At 33.0% G+C, this 20,924-nt stretch overlaps 1 protein-coding gene and 1 long non-coding RNA gene across 2 annotated transcripts; both read right to left on the bottom strand.

The window, feature by feature from the left end:
• Positions 1-44: 44 nt before the first annotated feature.
• On the bottom strand, positions 45-2,506 carry LOC120128897 (zinc finger protein WIP3-like). The gene is made up of 2 exons (XM_039146507.1): positions 1,916-2,506; positions 45-840 (listed from the first exon to the last, which is right to left on the bottom strand). Exons 1-2 carry the CDS (start codon positions 2,408-2,410, stop codon positions 406-408), a joined length of 930 nt encoding a protein of 309 aa, XP_039002438.1. The 5' UTR covers positions 2,411-2,506; the 3' UTR covers positions 45-405.
• Positions 54-19,406, bottom strand: LOC120128908. Its single transcript, XR_005516673.1, has 4 exons — positions 19,395-19,406; positions 15,167-15,177; positions 12,220-12,222; positions 54-140 (listed from the first exon to the last, which is right to left on the bottom strand). It is a non-coding gene; the product is annotated as an uncharacterized LOC120128908 (long non-coding RNA).
• Positions 19,407-20,924: the final 1,518 nt, after the last annotated feature.

Here is a 20,924-nt window from a genome sequence, read left to right as displayed (position 1 = left end):
GCACATGATTAAGTGAACAAAGGTCTGAAGCCAGGAGATATAAAAAACTAGAAAACAATGCAATATTCAATCCTATTAAAGATTACCAATTAGCAATGAAGCAGATAAATTTTCTCCCTTTGAGAAAATAACCCAATTCTCTGTTGAAGAGAAGAAAATTCATCTACTTCACCACTTGAGGTAACCCTTTTGTTTTTCTGCTTAATTTATTTCCCAAAGAGTAAAAAAAAAAGTTTGCTCAACCCCTACTCAGCAAGGGCTCCATACCAAAACTGTCCCCATGTTTTTTGTTTGAGAAATGTTTTGTTATAGAGCAAAAGCTTAATTGGGGGTAAGCCTAAGAAACTTTTAAAGCTATTAGATCTATCTAAATCTCAAAACAAGAAGGTTGCTTGAGTCACAAGTCTAGCGAACAAAGTCGCCCTTGGAACCGGTGATGCATTCCTTGTCATCTTCGAATCCCTCAAGAGAAAAATGAGGGGAATGGCCTTTGCCAAACGACCGGATGTGATCTTTCAGAGACCTTTTGTGCTTAAAATCGGAGCCACAGGTGCAATACCATTGCTTGCCGCAGTTCTTCTCATGCGTTCGCCAATCGCCTTTGACGGCGAACGTCTTGCCACATTTTCGACACATGAAGGGCTTGGAGCCATGTTTCCTTTTGTAGTGTGTTTGGAGTGTTCGGAAGTCTTTCAATGGCTTGGCTCGAGGGTGATTTATGTTGTTTTTGCAGCCCTGGGCACAGCAATAGCATGGCAGCCTCAGCATTGCTGCTGGTTGTGTTCCTTTAAGTGAATCTGGCCCTTTCCTATATTCAGACCCATGCCCCCACATATGCATCTGTTCATGCAAAGATATCATGTTTTTTTGGCAAAAGGAAACACTTTCTTTTTTTTAGTACTCTATTGACAACATATAAAAATAGGCTACTCGATGAGTTCGACTCTTTATAATGATCATACAATGATCATTAAGATATGTTTTTTAATTAAAAAGTTGAACAATTAAAGTGATTAATGAGTAAAAATTAGACACCAAAGATAAGAATCCAAAGCTCTAAAACTTTTGTTTTGGCCTAATCAAATTCAGCTTCCTACCACTAAAACATCTTTATAAGTAAAAATGTTAAACAATGTTTTTGCTATCCCAGCTTGCTTTCTTCCCTCACAGCTTTCCACCCAAAAGGTAAGCAATCAAGGACAAAAAGTCAAAAGAAATTGGATGTGGATTAGTTAAAATAAAAGGAAAGGACCAATTTTCACTTCGAAATTATTACCTCAATTATGATTTAAAACAGTAAAATTGAAGCCTGCAAATTAATTACCTATTCTACTTTCCCATTTATTATGAAACTACTCCCAGGTCGTACTCAATTATCAACCCATCAATCGATCTAGTAGTTAAAGGAATTGTTGATCTTTCTAGAAATCTTCAATTCGAGCGGCAAAGTGTATATGAGTTTATTGTCAATTGATCGATTGAATTTTAAACAAATATTATCTTTTAATCATTTTAGTTAATAAACAGAATTGGACTCGATTATTATTTTTGTTTTTAGCTGTTTCTTAATATCTATGTAATCTTTGAATTTCCAGCGGAAGGAGAAGGGTGACTTGATAAAAATTGACATTTGGTAGAACCAAAATCATAAAAGATTTAACCAGAAAAACTCAAACCAAAATATGAAAACTATGGTCAGGTTCCTTTGCATGTACATGCTACTTCAAATTATATCCAAAGTAGAGTGTGTCTGTACGAAAATGCTTAAAACAATTGTCTATTTTGTATCAATATATTTTCAAGTATTCTTTCTTCATTTTGTTCTTTTCACCTACATGAAAAAGCTGATCTTCATGGATTTATAGGATAATTTGATTTACAGAAATGAAAAGAAGAAGAAAAGCAGTGGACTGACCTGCATGTTATTGTACCTATTGAACGTCTTGCTGCAAATCGAGCAAGCAAATTGCATGGGACCGACGAGAATCTGTGCTGGAGTTGGGATCCAAAACCTACTTACAGTGTTCAAAGAGCATCCATGGAAGGTTTTTTTCGTGGTTTCTTTCTCCTTCAAAACATCGTTGTCTGCAACTGGAATATTATTACTTTCAGGCAACCCAATGTGTAGAGAAACCGCAAATTTCTCAATATTTTCTTCTTTAACATCCCCAATACTCTTCTTCTTCTCCAAATCTTCCTCTTTCAATGGTTTCTTCTCAGTAAACCTGCTCAAAAGTGGTAGGCATTCAATAGTTTCCTGCTGGTGCTGCAGTTTCAAGGTATCCATGGGGTTAAGCCATTCAAAAGATGATGATGATGATGATGAAGATGGCTTGAGCCATTCAATGAATGTGGGAGCTTGAAAACAAAAGCTTTGGTCATCTGCTACATGGTAGCTCATAAACCCCATGTTTATCAGAGCTTGGGATTGTTTTTACCAGAGTTGTTTATGTGGGAAAAGCCTAGTAAATATAGCAGCTGATTTATGAAAGTTGGTTTGGTTCAAGGGAAGAACTAGTCCTCTTTTTCCATTCAATTCCTCTTTATATTTTATTTTTTTGGTCCAACTTTTGTCATTTGTTTGATTTAGGGTAGGGAATGAGAGATTAGTGGTGGGGTTAAAGAAAATGACATGCACAAATAACCAGACTCCTTTCAATAAAGAGAATCCTACAATACTTTTTGCTATAATCTAAATACATATATCATTACTTGAAAAATACGGTAAAATTAAAATAAACTTATATATTTTCATAATTTTATATGATGATAAATTAGTCATTAAATGTGATAATACGATTATATTTATTACGTCTATATGTTATAAAGTAATTTAATAATTTAAAATCTATTGATCGGTTGAGTAGGCAAAGATGTTCATATTATCCGATTTTTTGTGAGTTCAAATCTCAAGATTTGTTTTGAAAATTTATTACCTCTCTAACTAATCAAAAAGCAATTTCATAATTTATGTTTTAAATTAACCTGATAATTTTATTTTAAACTTCAACTTAATCTGATAATTTTATTTTATTACAGTTTCGTATAAAATTAATAAAATATTAATAATTTGATTATTAATTAGAAATAATAATAATAAAATAGTTTAGTAATGTATGATTTCGTAGTTTTATATTTTTTATATAAACAACTAATTTTGTTTAAAGCAGTAAATATCTTAAATCACAATAAAATTTACAATCACAATCGTAAATGAGCACATAATTAGTAAAATTTCTTATAATCATTGAAACAAAACTAACAACTTAAGATCACATAAGAACCATACAAGGAAAGACTAAAAATCTAACCAATGAGCATACAAATAGATCCGATCGCATCAGGTGTTAAATTTGACCTCTGACTTAATGAAAATAGTGATATGACATAATATAATAACAAGTTTAGTCCCAAAAGTTATACATTCAATCAAATTGGTCTTCATTCAAAATAATTTAATAAATCATTAATATTCAAAAAAATATTATTAAATTAATAATAAATTATTAAATTAGTAATGAAAAATTATTGAATTATTTCAAATTAAAAGGCGTAAAATATTGATAGGATTTTTAGATATCGAAGATTTATTGAATTATTTTGAACTAAGATCAATTTGATAGAATGTGTAAGTTTTGAGGATTAAAATTATTATTATATCATGTCAGATTATTTTTTTAATCAACGATTAAACTTAACACATGTACCAAATTAAAAACAAAACATATACTATTATGTATAATTTCGAAAAAAACTGAATGATCAAAATAAAAATGTGGAAATAGATGAGGTACTAAATCGCTAGTTTACCCTTTCTTCAATAATAAAAGTTTATTTCCGCAATTTAATATATGATGGAATTTGACCAATAACAAAACATTCTGATACAATCTATGTATTGGCATTTGAAATAGATTACCTCGGAAAGGAATTATAAAAAGTAAGAAAATGTCTTTATGAAAAACAATGATAAAAATGAATATAATATATTAACATTTGAGTTTTATGTCCACAAAGGATAATAATTTTTTTTGTATTCATATATTTTTAATTAAGATGAAGTAATTAGAAAGCAATATTTATTCTAAGTATTCTCAATTATTTGATAATAGATATTCTATTACTATTGTAAATACTGGTGTTCGAACTCGTAACCTCTAAAAACAATAATAATTCCTTTAACTACGAAGGTAACTTGACTTGTGCATTTGTATTAATATTTGATGTGCCTACTTATGATTTTATACATGCTTAGGAAATTAGATAATAATATATTATTATAAAATTTTAAAATTAAATTATTTTAAATTATTATCATTTGATTCACTAATACTATCTAAAATTATACACTATCAAATACATCAGATCTTTATTTTATAAATAAATTAGAATTTCTTATATGTCCATGTAAATTTTTATGATTCAACATAGGCTGCTGCCACATAAATTTATGCAATCAGTGCGACTAATACCATGGGATATTTTTCGACATCTTTCTATAATTTTATTAACTATGGTTTTCTTTATTAAATGAAAAGATAATATACTTCAAATATATATAAATGTTGAAATTAGAACCTACATAAAATAAAATTGCATTAACATCTTTAAGCACTCTATCGGTGGGTTTACATTTGCTGCCAGCTTAATCAGTTTTTTAAAGAAAAATATAAGAGAACAAAAGTTGTATATGTATAACACAATAATAAATTAGAACCTACAAAATAAAATTGCATTAACATCTTTAAGCACTCTATCGGTGGGTTTACATTTGCTGCCAGCTTAATCAGTTTTTTAAAGAAAAATATAAGAGAACAAAAGTTGTATATGTATAACACAATAATATTGAGGAAATAATACCCGACAAAATCAGAGGTGTTTGAAATGAATCAGATTTAGTTTAGTATCTTTGAATGATTCTCACTTTACACAATTGCCCCACTGCCTGTCCCCTCCTATAAACTCAATCCGCAACCTCTTTTTTATAATCGATAGTAGGTGGTGTTTTGTTTATATCATTAAATTATTAATTTTATTAATTATAGGATTAAATTTTGATTTTCATCTGAATTGTATCATTAAACCGTTAAATTGTTAATGGCATGATGAGGTGGTTGAGGCTGGCGACATAGACTCCTCATCAAAATGATGTCATTTTAATCTAGCTATTAACGATTTAACAACCAGGTGGTATAATTGAAATCAAAATCAAAGTTCAATGTTATATTTGACATAAAATTGAAAGTTCAGTAATATAAACGATACAACGCCTAAAGTTTGGTGGTTTCTGAAATAGTTTACCCTTGGTAATATATAGCTCGGAAACAAAAATCTTAAAATAATTTAAATATTTTGATTTAACCCGTTGAATATATATATGTATATAGAGAGAGAGACTCAATTGGTATTTACGTGAATATATATATTTTTTTATTTGTAATAGTATGAGAAAATTATAATGTATTATCTATTTAGAATTTTTTTTTAACCGATTGATAACACGCATACGCTTTGCAAATGCAATTGTTTGAATCTAGATATTTTTGGGAGAATAAAATTTTTTTACTACTAAATCATACACTAAATTCAATGTGAATTTTTATTTAAATTTAAATTATAATTTATTTCGCATAAATCAATCCTCCATCTTGTTATCACTGTCACTTCCAATGAATTAAGAAATTTTAGTAAAATTATTTATGATATAATAAAAGTTGTCCATATGATGATATGTATTGACATTTAGAATCCAATTATTCAAACAAATCCTGGTTAAGGATTCAAAATTGCAACTTTTTGTGCAAAGTATAAAAACATTAGCATTTACGAAGTGCTTGTGTTTAAAATATTTAGACAAATAAGAAAAAAAAAGTTTTGGCTGGACCCAATTTTCCAACCGATTGATAACACGCATACGCTTTGCAAATGCAATTGTTTGAATCTAGATATTTTTGGGAGAATAAATTTTTTTACTACTAAATCATACACTAAATTCAATGTGAATTTTTATTTAAATTTAAATTATAATTTATTTCGCATAAATCAATCCTCCATCTTGTTATCACTGTCACTTCCAATGAATTAAGAAATTTTAGTAAAATTATTTATGATATAATAAAAGTTGTCCATATGATGATATGTATTGACATTTAGAATCCAATTATTCAAACAAATCCTGGTTAAGGATTCAAAATTGCAACTTTTTGTGCAAAGTATAAAAACATTAGCATTTACGAAGTGCTTGTGTTTAAAATATTTAGACAAATAAGAAAAAAAAAGTTTTGGCTGGACCCAATTTTCCCTAATCATGCAATAAAAGTCCTCTAGGCGTTTTGGAGGTAAGCTTAAGCCTTTCCTCCATCAATTTTATGTTCAATTTGCCGACAAGATTTTGTGAGCTGATTTTCTCGGGATAAATCAATTTTAACCCTTTCCTTTTGTATTTGTTTGCATGCTTTTTTTATTCCCTTAATGTGCTTTCAAACCGTAACACCCGACATCCGGCCTAGATGTTTCGACAAAGTATCAAATATCACTGCACTCCACAAAGTAATTTAGAAATTTGGTATGATTAAAATAAATATTTCAAAGTAATATAAAATAAACATTTTAATCATAAGATAAAAGATGTCCAAATACTTGAAAATTATATAAGTATGATAATTTAAAACGCATTTTCAAAAGTAATTAAAAATAAAAACCAAATGCCACAGTTAGTCAATTATTGATAGAATCGTACGAGTAAAATACTAATAATTGAAACTCGATCCTCCAATTACCGATCCGATCTTAATGTCTCGAACCATCTGAAAGGGAAGAAATAAACGGGGTGAGCCAAAGCTCAGTGTGGTCTGAAACTAATTCAACAAGTAATAGAATTTACATGCAAAGACACACATTTAATCATGATATCATATAAGAAATATAATGAACATATAAGAGCAATTATGCAATTATTAATCATTACCAATGCACCATATCCGAACACCCATGTAATTTAAGTTTATCAATAACAACATCTCCGGTAACATTTTGATTAGCAACGACTCCATAAACAATGACTCCAATAACAGCGACTCCGATAATAAAATACAATCTCTAACCCTCAATACTCCAATAACAACGACTCCGTTAACAGTGACTCCATTAACAACGACTCCGATAATAAAAATATAAACCTTAACCCTCGATACTCCATTAACAGCGACTCCAATAATTAAAACTCCAATCTCCCAACCCCCATATATATATATATGCACCACAAGAAATAGCATGCCTTGTGTGTGCACGCACGCACGTGTGCATGTGCATTTAAGTTTTAAAATATATAAATTAATGTGTTTATGTATGTATGTGTCTGCCCGCGTATGTACTTGCGTGCGCGTGTGCATTTAAATTTTAAAATATATAAATTAATGTGCGTGCGCGCATGTGTACGCGTGCATTTAATTTTTATAATATATAAATTAATATATCCACCATTGTGTATGTACGAGCGTGCATGTGCATTTATGTTTTAAAATATATAAATTAATATATCCACCACAAAAAATAACATGCTTTATGTGTGTGTGCTCGTGCGAGCATTTAAGTTTTAAAATATATAAATTATTATATCCACCACAAGAAATAACATGCCTTGTGTATGTGTGTGCACGCATTTGCGTGCGTGCGTGCGCATTTAAGTTTTAAAATATATAAATTAATATATCCACCACAAAAAATAGCATACCTTGTGTGTGTACGCGCGCTTTTAAGTTTTAAAACATATAAATTAATATATCCACTACAAGAAATAGCATGCTTTGTGTGTGCGCGTCCACGTGTGCACATTTAAGTTTTAAAATATATAAATTAATATATCCACCACAAGAAATAACATGCCTTAACATTTTAGGATTTCACACAACAATAATCAAACACCACATGCTTCTATGAACAGAGAAATTATTTAATCATGCTTCACATTTTCACACAATTACTAAACATAACAATTATTAATTTTAAAAATTTATGAAATGGTAATATGAGAGAATATGCTCGTATTAAACTATATGAACTTACGAATATATGAATAATTAATTTAACTTTAAATCAAGGAAAAGACACACTTACACACTAATATCCTACTAACATAAGTTGGTAATATTTATATGTCGAAGGGGAAAAACACACACCTAAAAAATTTGAAATCCGCTTATTTAACGAGCAACACTCTTTTTACGTCCCGACGAGGTACTAGGTCCAACATGATTCGATTGACGTTGAGTTGATTCAAATTCACTCCCTGTATTGAAATGATTCGTGATTTAATAAATCCTAACTGATTCATATTATTTAACCATCCCGAGATTGATATATATATATATATATATATATATATATATGCGTGTGTGTGTACCAATAGTGAAAGAAAAAAATTGCAACCCATTGTTGCAATTCGAATGGCTATATATGTAAAAGTTAGATCCACTTACACAATGTAAAAGTCTTTAGTTTAAATATATTTAGGATCGTTGGATGAGTGAAAACATATGGATGAGATTGACTCCTTATTTTTTCCAATAAATATCTTCACATTTCCTACTTTTAATCTCAGCCACATATTTTTACTCATCCAACAGTCCGAAATTTGTGTGAAACTAAAAGAGTTTTACACTGTGTAATTTGATCATATCCCTATATATATACTCTAAGTATACTGAAACCATTTACAATAATAGTTTACATATTTCACGCATGGTAGAAATGCAACAATCGAAACTTGGTCGCAGTCTACCAATCCATTGGCAGCGTGGATGAATCGCGAATGAATGAAAACACTCCTTCCCAACCAACTTTTAGTATAATGAAACGAAATAATAAAATAAATAAATAAAATTGTGAACTCGCCTAAACAAGAACGTGTGCACTCTCCCTGTTAAAGCATAGCTGCATAGCTACGTGCATGGTCAGTAGTGGCAGTTAGGAGTATGTATGCATGTTGAGCAAGTTAGCTACGTTGGCATCGTGACTTTTGTCTATGATTAATCCGTCTTTCCTGCCACATCTAGTGGGAGCTGAAACAGTTGCTCATGTATGGATGACCATAAACAAGATCTTTGCTTGTAAATCAACAACGACAGTAATGAATTTACATTATCAACTCAAAGTTGTTCATCAAGGTGATTTAGGGATGCGAGTGTACATCTCTCAAGTTAAAGAAATATGTGATGCTTTAGAATCTTGTGGAAGCCCACTGTCTGTCTTGAACATATTGCAACGATCTTGAATAGATTGTTAGTGGAGTATATGTCTATTATTATTGTGTTCTCAGCTAGTCGTGATGCTTTAACTTTGGAAGGAGTTGTGTCTGTACTCTTTGATGCTGAGACTCAGTAGAAAAACTTTAATCGTTTTGATAATATGACAGTTGCTGCTAATGCAGCACAGGTGAAGAGTATTGTGGATAATAGGCCTGATCGTTTCACTAGACAAGATCAAGACAAGTATGAGAGGTATATAGCCTATAATAATCAAACTGGTCGTGGTCTTGGACGTGCCAAGGTTCGGTGTCAGTTGTGTGGAAAGAATGGCCATCTTGTTAATCGGTGTTGGTACAGGTTTGACAAATCATTTTCAGGTGTAGACGAGTTTGTTATGAGAAGTTCGTTTAAGGATCGATCGCCTACAGCTAATATGTGACAGTATAATTCCACTTCGTGTGCATGTGGGAGTAAAACGGGTGTAAGTGCAACTGGTCTGGATGGTCAAGAACGACTCAGACCACTTTCAAATATGGTTATAACAAATTCTTCTTTTTCCTCGTAGCTTGTTGATTCAGGGGCTACTCATTACATTGCATCTGATGCCATAGAAATTATGGATGGCTTAGACTATACATGGGCTAGTAAGCTTACTATAGGAAATGGTAGTGGTCTTTCTATTTCTAAAATTGGTCAAGCTTCTGTTCATACTTCATCTCGGTCTTTAATGTTGAGTGATTTGTTGCATGTGCCTTCTATAATTAAGAAGTTTGTTTCGGTTTCCAAGCTTGCTACGGATAATAAAGTGTTTTTGGAGTTCCATACTGATCATTTTGTGGTTCAAGATAAAACTCTAGTGTTGTGTTGCTGTGAGGTAGAGAGACTGGTGGTTTGTAAGAATTTGGTGGTTTTCTGTCTGCTCGAGTTTAAGATGCTGAAGCAAATATGGCTCATAGTTCTAGTAGTAACTATGTATTGTGGCATGATCGATAAGGTCATCCCTCTTATAAAGTTTTGTTACAAGTTTGTAAACAATGTAATGTTACCTTGCCAAACAATATGAATAAAGAGTTGCTTCCAATTTGTGTTCCATGTCATATGGGTAAAAGCCACAAGCTTTCATTTAGTACATCTGAGACTCAATATGAACATACATTTCAGTTAGTGTTTACTGATATATGGGGTCCGGGTCATATTGTGTCAAATGGATTTAGATACTATGTATCATTTGTAGATGCATTTTCAAGACATACCTGGGTGTACTTGTTGAAAGAGAAAGGGAAGGATGTTCGAGCATTTCAGTTGTTTCAGCAGTTAGTTCATACACAATTTGGTCAGGTGATTAAAGTTGTGCAGAGTGACTGGGGAGGTGAGTTTCGTTCTCTGTCAGCCATGCTTGCACAATGTGGGATTCAACATCAGGTGACATGTCCTCACACATCACAGTAAAATGCAGTTATTGAAAGAAAACATAGACACTTGTTTAAGATAGCATTGACACTGTTAGCTCGAGCATCCTTACCTTTGAAGTTTTAGTCGTTTCCGGTTGTAACAGCAGCTCACTTGATTAATCAATTACCTACTAAGGTACTTCAAGGGTGTACTCCATTTGAGAAGTTGTTTGGAAAGCCTCCAACATATGATCATCTAAGAGTATTTGGTTGTCGGTGTTTTCTCCATTTTCGTCCATTTTAACCTTATAAGCTTGTATATAGATCACAATCATGCGTGTTTTTGGGTTATAGTATGAGTCATCAAGGTTATCAATGCTTAGCACATGATGGACAAGTGTATATGTCTTGTCATATAGTCTTTGATGAGCAGGTGTTTCCATTTGCTGAGCTTGTGGGCAAGAAGTGTATGACAACTGCATAAAGCTCATGTACTAGGGCTTCATTGGTGGTGGTTCCTGGTACTCAACATGTTTTTGGTAATTCCTCACAGCTAGTTACAGATGGTAGTTAGCCTGTGCTGCAAGACTTTGGTTGTGCACTAGTATGTAGTGGAGGAGTATATGAGGCTACTGAAGTTAGGGCCTCTAGTAGTAGTGTGAGTCAACCTGCTGGGAGTGCTAGTACTTGTGTAGGTAAAAATGGTGATAGTTTGCCAGATATGGTGGAATGTTAGGTAGAGCAGCATGGTGAGTTGTCAATTGGTGAGTCGATTCCCGTTGGTGCGTTTAGGCAATCTGAAGATGGTCTAGCGTGTCACTCGACTCACAATGAACATCCAATGATCACTCAAAGTAAACGAGGAATTTTTATGCCAAAAGTGTTTGTTACTCGGGTTCAAGGGAGTGGTAGTGAGCCATGCACGGTTGGTAGTAAGCCATGCATGGTTGGTTAGGCTAAGTATGATTCACTGGTGAGGAATGGTACATTGGTGCTTGAACCGTTACTAGAAGGACGAGCAACAGTTGGGTGTAAATGATTGTTCAAGGTTAAATATAATGTTGATGGGTTTGTTTTAAGGCACAAGGCTCATCTTGTGTCAAGAGGATACTCACAGTATCATGATTTCAATGATACGTTTAGCCTGGTGGTAAAGACTACCACAGTAAATATTGTGTTGTCCTGTAACTCATGGGTGGTGTTTAAGGCAGGTGGATGTCAATAATGTGTTTCTTAACGGTGAACTTGAGGAAGAAGTGTACATGGTGCAACCACCAGGGTTTGAACAAGTGGCTAGTGATGGGGCTCGGTTGGTATGTAGGTTAAAGAAGGCGTTGTATAGGCTGCGTCAAGCACCGCGCATGTGGTATGCCAAGCTATGCCATTTTTTATTGGAGCTAGGGTTTTGTGGTACGACAATTGATGCATCATTGCTTATTCACCGAGTTGGTGGAGCTCCTATATTGGTCTTGGTGTATGTAGATGATATTATTATCACAGGTGAGTCTAATGATGCTATTAATGGGGTTGTTAGACTGCTTGAAAGAAAATTTTCTTTGAAAGACTTGGGTGAGCTTGGTTACTTTCTTGGTGTTGAAGTTAGTAGGTCACCTGAACAGTTGGTGTTAAGTTAATACAAGTTTGTTCGAGGATTGCAGGAGCAGACAGGTATGCTTAATGCTAAGTCTGCACCTACGTCAATGGTGGTTTCACCAAAGTTGACTTGTGATGCTGGGAAACCACTTACAGATGCATTGATGATTCAAAACATTATTGGTTCTCTATTGTACTTGAGTCATACATGACCAGATATAGCATTCAGTGTTAATCGAGTGGCTTAGTATATGCATCATCCTTGTGACGATCATTGGCTTGTTGTTAAGAGAATATTGCACTATTTGAGTGGGACAGTTGATTATGGCTTGGTATTTAGGCCATCCTCTGCATCTGAAGCTTGCTGTGTGACTACGTTTGCTGATGCTGATTGGGCCAGTAACGCTGATGATCGTAGGTCAGTGTCTAAATCGTGTGTGTTTCTTGGATGTAATCTAGTTTCATGGAGTGCTAAAAGGCAAAAGACTATGGCCCAGTCAACAACGGAGGCTGAGTATCATAGTATTGTTGATACAGTGTATGAAGTAGTTTGGGTTCGTTTTTTGTTGTCTAATAAGGGTAAATTTGTTACTGCAATTCCAGTTGTATGGAGTGACAATACAAGTTCCATTGTCATGAGTTCTAATCCAGTGTTTCATGCTCATTCAAAACAAATTGAATTGGATATACATTTTTTGCATGAGAAAGTAGCTTGTGGAGCTGTTCAAGTTAACTATGTACCTGGAGAACATCAAGTAGCTGATGGGTCGACTAAACCCTTGGAAAAGTCTACACATGTTTTGTTTCGACAGAAAGTGCAGATAGCGGAGAAGGGGACATCTAAGAAGGACGGGGAGAATGTTGAAGCATAACTGCAGAGCTACGTTCATGGTCAGTAGTGGCAGTTAGGAGTATGCATGAATGTTAAACAAGTTAGCTAGTAGTTAGTTAAGATTGGTTAGGGCTGTTAGAAGTTTGTTATGAGTTTGTTAAAACTACTATACAAGTCTTTCTTGTATAAATGTTTTGATGTAGTTCTTTGATTGAATGCAAGTTTAATATCTTCTTGATATCCTCCTAAGTATCTTACTTAAGTTCTAACACTCCCTCTCCGGCGAGACCCAATCGATGTGATGATAACAAATAATAACGACATCGACACAACAACACTAGCGATAGAACTCGAAGAAATATTATTTACGCTTTATGATTTTCTTTCGCTTTAGAAAGAATAGAGTAGCCACATTTGTTTTCTTATTTAATCCCATTTTAAAATATATTAATAATAAAAATATATTAACCCATAAATTCCGCGTTGAATTATATTTACTCCTCTTAAATTAGTTGTTACAACAATGGAAGATGGCAAGCCAAAAGTCCATGTAGAAAGGGACAAGTTTTTAGTTTTAGGGAAAAATGATTAAATCACTCAACCAGTCCCTTATCTTGTTGCCATTTCCAATAATAACTTTTATGCTTACAAATTACATATTTGGCCCAACCTAGTTTTTTCTTATTTTATTTATTTATTTTTATTAAATTCAAAAACTCTATTTTAATTCTAATTATGAATCGAATAAAACTAACTAAAATTTTAACTCTTATTTTGAGGTATGACAACTCTACCTCCGTTAAATAAATTTCATCCTCGAAATTTTACCTAAATCGAATTGATGAGAGTATCTCTCACGCATGTCTTCTTTAGGTTCCCAATTTGTTTTTTTCTAACAACTATTTCTCCAAAGAACTTTGATCAAGGGAATTTGCCTCTTACTTAAGACCTTCTCATCTCTCATTAGAATCATAGTTGGTTCCTTCTCAAACACCAAATTTGGTTTCAACTCAATTTTTTAATGGAAGTATATGTGATGGATCTTACATGTACCTACGAAGCATAGAAACATGAAACACATCATGGATTCGTTCCAACTCCAAAGGTAGCTCAAGATGATATGTCACATGACCAACTCTCTTAAGAATACAATATGGTCCGATAAACCTAGGACTTAGTTTCCCCTTTTTACCAAATCTGAGCACCTTCTTCCACAGAAAGACCTTAAAAAATACTTGATCCCTCACCTCATACACAATTTCCTTGCACTTAAGGTCTGCATAAGACTTCTAGTAATCGAAGGCTACCTTAAGACGATATTCTATCACACGTACAACATTTTTTTGTCTCATGAACCAACTATGGACCTAGAACCTTTTGTTCACTCGACTTAGTTAAACACAGTGGTGTACAACTCCTACATCCATACAATGCCTCATACGGAGCCATCTGGATAATAGACTAACAAATTCAGCTAACGTTAAGTGATCCTCCCAATTAACCCTAAGCTCAATTACACAGTCTCATAACATATCCTCTGGAATCTATATTATTCGTTCAAACTGGCTGTCAGAATGTGGATGGTAAGCCGTACTAAAATTTAGACAGGTACCAAGTGCCTTGTGAATCTTTTACCAGAATCTAGATGTAAACCTTGGATCACAATCAGAAATGATAGATACTGGTACACCGTGTAATATCACAAACTCTGAAATGTATAGCTTAGCCAACTTCTGCAAACTATAATATGTTTGACTGGTAGAAAATGATTAGACTTAGTCAACATATCAACAATGACCCAAGCCGAATATTTCTTCGAGGGTATTAACGATAAACCACATAAAAATCCATGGTGACTCTCTCCCACTTCCATTGCGGTATTTGAATTGGTTGCAATAATCTCAAAGGAACATGATGCTCCGCTTTAACCTACTGGCATGCTAGGTATTTAGATACAATTTTTGTTACATCCTTCTTTATACCAGACCACTAATACATAGTCTTTAAGTCCTGGTACATCTTATTACCTTCAGGGTGCATAATAAAAGGACTATTATCCGCTTCACGAAAAGTATCGATTGCCTAAACTCTTCATCAGTAGGCACACAAAACCTTCCTCGATAACAAGATTCCATTTTGATCAAAATTAAAGCATGAATTTCCACCTTGCTCAACTTGTTTAACCCGAGGTAGCAAAGTTACATCTAAAGGATATTTCGCCTTAATATCCTCCATCAACATCAGCTTCAACTACAACTTTGCCAATAAACAACGACTCAAATTAGCAAACATTGACCATAGATCAATCATCTCCATCTTGCTAAGTGCATCAGCCACTATGTTGGCCTTTCTTGGATGATACTCTATTACTCAATCATATTATTTTAAAAACTCCAACCATCGGCGTTGGAGCAAATTTAAATCTTTCTGAGTTAGAAGGTACTTCAGACTCTTATGATATGTATAAATGTAGCAATTCTCTTCATACAAATAATACCTCCATATTTTTAGTGTGAACACTACCGCTGTAAGTTCAAGTTCGTATGTAGGGTAGTTATGCTCATGGGACTTTAATTATCGTGATGTGTATGCAACCACCTTACCTTCCTACATTAAAACAAACCCAATCCAGAATGAGATGCATCACTATACACAATATAATCCTTACCAGACTCATGTTGAACTAGCACAGGAGCTTGGGTAGCGTAGACTTGACTTCTCAAAGCTAGGTTGTTGATCTTCACCTCAGACAAAGGGTGCATTCTTCCTCAATAGCTTAGTCAATGGTGAAACGATTATAGAAAACGCCTCAAAAAATCTTTGGTAATAACCTGCTAATCCCAGAAAACTACGAAACTCAGGGACGTTCTTAGGTTGTCTCCACTCTAGAATAGCTTCCACCTTCTTCGGATCCACATGAATACCATCAACAAAGACCACGTGTCCAAAAAATAAAACCTTTTTCAATCATAATTCACATATACTTAACTTTGCATATAATTTATTCTCCCAAAGAATCTATAGAACAATCCTTAAGTGTTCATTGTGCTCCACTTCAGTTTTATAATAAACCCAAACGTCATCAATGAATACAACGATAAATTAATCTAAATAAGGTTGGAAGATCTGGTTCATCATATCCATAAAAGCTACAGGAGCATTAGTCAACCCGAAAGACATCACCAAAAATTCATAATGCCCATAACTAGTTATAAATGCTATCTTTGGCACATCAGAGTCATTCACCTTTAGTTGATAGTAACCTGACCTCATATCTATTTTATAGAATATTGTAGCTCATCAAAATTTATCAAATAATCATCAATTTGAGGTAATGGGTATTTATTCTTGACCATGAGTTTATTTAGCTATTGGTAGTCAATGCACAACCTTAAAGTCCCATCATTCTTTTTCACAAACAAAACAGGTGCTCCCCACGGTAAAACACTCGAGCTAATAAATTCCTGAACCAAAAGCTCTTTCAACTAGATTTTTAACTCCTTCAACTCTTTTTGCTCTATGCGATATGGTGTAATGGGTACTGGATTTGTTCTCGGATAAACTTCAATTTTAAACTCAACATCTCGATCAGGTGGTAGTCCCGGTAATTCTTCAGGGAAAACATATGGAAAGTCCTTCATTATTCGGATGTCTAAAATGCACAATCTAACTTTCACGTATCTAAAATGTATGCCAAATATGCATCGTATCCCTTTCAGATCAACTTTTCGACAACTAGGGCAGACACCATGGTGGATAAATAACCTCACCCTTCTCTAAATAAAATAACTTCTCTATCATCCTCTGTTCTCAAGATTGCTTTCTTAGCGACACACTTAGAATATACGTCATGCTCGTTCCCAAGATAAAATCAAATTCCCCAAAAGGGAGTTCCGTCAAGTTCGCAGGAAATATTTCACCCTATACCTCTAAATGACACCTTCTAAAGATTTTACTTATAGTTACATATTGTTCTAAAGGGATGAGTATTGTTAAATTAGTTTCAATGTCTTCTAACCCACTACCTAAAATATTTATCCAATGTACATCCACCGTCACAATAGTATGAGTCTCATGATTCCCTTAATTTATAAATAAAGGCCATACCATGAGTATACATATACTGGTATCTAACCAAAATACCATGCTACTATATCATCATATGCCACAAATAATCATCCTAACACAATTATAGTACATAGCCTTTAGGTACTAATCATACAACAACAAAATGTAACAAGCATAAAATCATATCAAAAGTATTACAATATAGTCAATGGTACATATATATATAATATCGCGGTAATACTATTGAATAACTGAAGTGTCTTAACACTGGTACTAATATGCCTTAACACTAATATGAAAGTGCATTAGCACTAATATAAAAGCGCATTAAAACAGATACTAAAGTGCCTTATCATTGATTGGTGTATATCCGAATATTTCTCATATGTATATATGTATGTATGTATGTATGTATGTATGTATGTATGTATGTATATATGTATGTATGTATGTATGTATGTATGTATGTATATATGTATGTATATATGTATGTATGTATGTATGTATGTATGTATGTATGTATGTATGTATGTATGTATGTATGTATGTATGTATGTATGTATGTATGTATGTATGTATGTATGTATGTATGCATGAGTGCGCGCGCGCGCGTGTATGTGTGTGTGTGTGTGTGTGTGTGTGTGTGTGTGTATAAATGCATTAGACGATCGTCATACATGCAAGTAGCTTGAGTATCTACATCATTTTATGAGTGTCAAACAAAGGCATTAGTCTTATGGAATATTATCTCATAATATTTTTATGCTTATCACATAATTATTCAGGTTTTCCAATCGTAAGATTTTGATATTAAGGTTTTGGTTGTCTTTAACCCCTTTTCGAGATATTAACCCAAAACTAGGCTTATTGTCTAATTTAGTACAATGGTATTGTTACTAAGACCTTTAGTATCGATACCAACTCTTCAATATCGATACCCACCTTGGTACTGATAGGAAATTTGTATTCTTTGATATGAGGAGGCCTTGTAATATCGATACCCTACTTGGAGTTTTGATACTTCTCTGTTAGGTTACCACTACCATCCCAGGTACCGATACCAAATCTAGCTACTAGATTTGTGACTTAAAGATGGTATCGATACCCGACAACCAGTATTGATACTTTATGTATAGAGTATCGATACTACCCAACCAAAAACCTGATATTATTAACTTATATTATTCTTATTGAGTCTTCATGAACACACTCTTGTTATATATCTAAGTGTCTCATATCATTATTCAAACACTTTGTATCTCGACTCTCACTAGCGTAAGTAATTTCACTCACTAAGGGTATTCTAATAATTTACCCCACTCACAAGAATAACATATGTTTAAGGCTTATGAAAATATTACTTAATAAATTATCAGAGTCTTAACACCTTTTTTCGAGCACTCTTAGGTTTTTCGTATCACTTATTATTACTTAGGGGTATTTTGGTCATTTAATCCATTTCAGGTATTTAGGCTTCCTCTCAAGTTCAACGAGCAAATACTACTATAAGGTCATACACTTTCGAAAATATTTTGTAGATCCTTATAAAACATTATTCACAACTAGGGGTAATTTGGTAATTTCAGCCGTTTAAGGGCATTTTAAAAATTTCCCAAGCTATATGATTTATCTCAACCATTATTAAACTCCTCACTTTTAATTTTATTTAGCAACTCAAAGTCAATAAATCAATCATCAAATATGGCATTGGTACTTTTATATAGGTTTCGATACCTATCCTAGGGTATTAGTACTCTCATCGAGTATCCATACCAAAAATAACCTCAAAAGTACCCTAAAATACCCTTACTATTAATAATATACATGTACTATTGATACACTTTCAGGTAGTATTGATACTCCCTTGAGTATCAGTACCAAAATTATCAAAACAACCTTAAAACCACCCTTGTATTTTTCAAAGGATGAGTATTGGTACTCCTCTCAACAATATTGGTATTCCCCTTAAAATAGCCTAATTTTACCTAGAATATAAACAATATCAATATTGTTCATACACTATCGATACTATAACCCAGAAATACACTATTTAACACGAGAAACACACCTAAACTCACCCCTAAACACTTGTTTTAAAATCTAAGTTGCTTATTAAAGCTTATGGAAGTTATTAGGGGTCATTATACATCACTTTTACACTTGAATAACATCTAAAATGTCCATAACAGTAAATCAAACACCCAAGCTCCCACATGTTTTTCCACCCCATACAAGAAAGCAACATCATGTACATGACACACAAACATCAATGAAGAGTTATAGTGTGTTACCTCAGCTACTAGCTACCCAAATACCTTTCTAGATCCTCCAAGCATCAACATTTCTAATCCTTTGCTCTTTGGGGGTTCTTGCACCACTCTTGTACTACCTAAAAGCCACCAAAAATTCTAGCATGAAAATGAAGGGGACTAGATGTTAAACAACGACGATAATACATGAAAATCATATAAAAACCATGAAATGAGTCTTTGGATCTCAAACCCTCCCAAAACCTCACGAGAGCTCAAGAACACCGTTTATGGAGATGGTAAACTTTTCATTTAGCTCAAGAACTCTAGATTAAGAATCTTAATTCTAGATTTTTGGATTAAAGAATGTGGTAAAGAAAGGTAGAAGCTTTTCTCTTGTTCTTGATTTAGTGGAGAGAAAAATAAGAATGAAGAAAGAGAAATAATAAAAGAAGATGAAAAAGGAAAGAATAACCTTTTTTTTAAATAAACCCCACATCTATAAGAAGAATGAATCTCCATAAATCAGTTAGGCTTTTCACAAATGGGTAAATCATACTCTAGGTTCTCAACATTCTTTCTAAGCTTAAAAATCCCTTTTTTATCTTTTATAAGGCTAATTTGTTACTCGATTAAACTCAAATTCGAACCAATGGACCTCCATGCTAAAATGAATATATTAAATGAATTCTTAGGTCAACACAAAACTACTAGCTCGATATTCGGGGTGTTACAAGTGTTCCACCTCTATTTTTCTAGGTACGTACTTAGTGCACTATTTATTTCTATCCTCACTATTTTGATTCATAAAATTCTATGACTAATATATAAATTTCATAACTTAAAGAAGAAGATAAAAAGTGAAAATTTGATAATCTTATTAAGATAAGACTTTTTGTCATAGTAGCTATACTGTCAATGACCTCTTCAAAGTTAATATTTGATTAATGTGATAGACAATGCTACTAAAAATTTTTGTAGTTATTTAATTTCTATTACTATACACTTCTAATTTAGAAACAAGAAGTGATAGTCTATCCATATATTTTATGTTTAAAATCTAGCATTTACTCTCGTTTACTTGAAAAAAAGTTGGAGTAGAACATTGTTTACATGTCTTATATGAAATGAATTTAGACAACTTGAGGTTAGAGAATATGGGGGTAATTGGAAATTCTCTATCCTATAAATGTTATAGTATGTGGAGATGTCTAAAACAAATCAATGATTTAATGTATTGTGTTATGAAGTATATAAGTTTATAATTTATATGTATGGAAATAGTTATTTAAAATTCAATAAAACTATGAGAATTTTAACCCTCTTAGTTTAGGTATCTTTAATGAAACATGTGAAATTATAGTAGGTATATGTTTATCTAAGTAGAATAGCTTTTGTGAAAGCTTGTGGAAATTTGTTTTAATAGTTCTACTTTGAAGATTGAGATGACAAGTCTTGACTTACTCAGGCAAGAGATTAAATGCCTTATGAATAAATCTTGCTGAAAATCCTTAAATAGAGAATTATTTATAATTTGTTCTTTTAC

The sequence above is a fragment of the Hibiscus syriacus genome, unplaced genomic scaffold (assembly GCF_006381635.1).
Source record: "Hibiscus syriacus cultivar Baekdansim isolate YM2019G1 unplaced genomic scaffold, ASM638163v2 tig00001644_pilon, whole genome shotgun sequence".
Classification (NCBI taxonomy): Eukaryota; Viridiplantae; Streptophyta; class Magnoliopsida; order Malvales; family Malvaceae; genus Hibiscus; species Hibiscus syriacus.
Note: the sequence above shows the minus strand (reverse complement) of the source record. Positions and strands in the feature narration are given on the sequence as shown.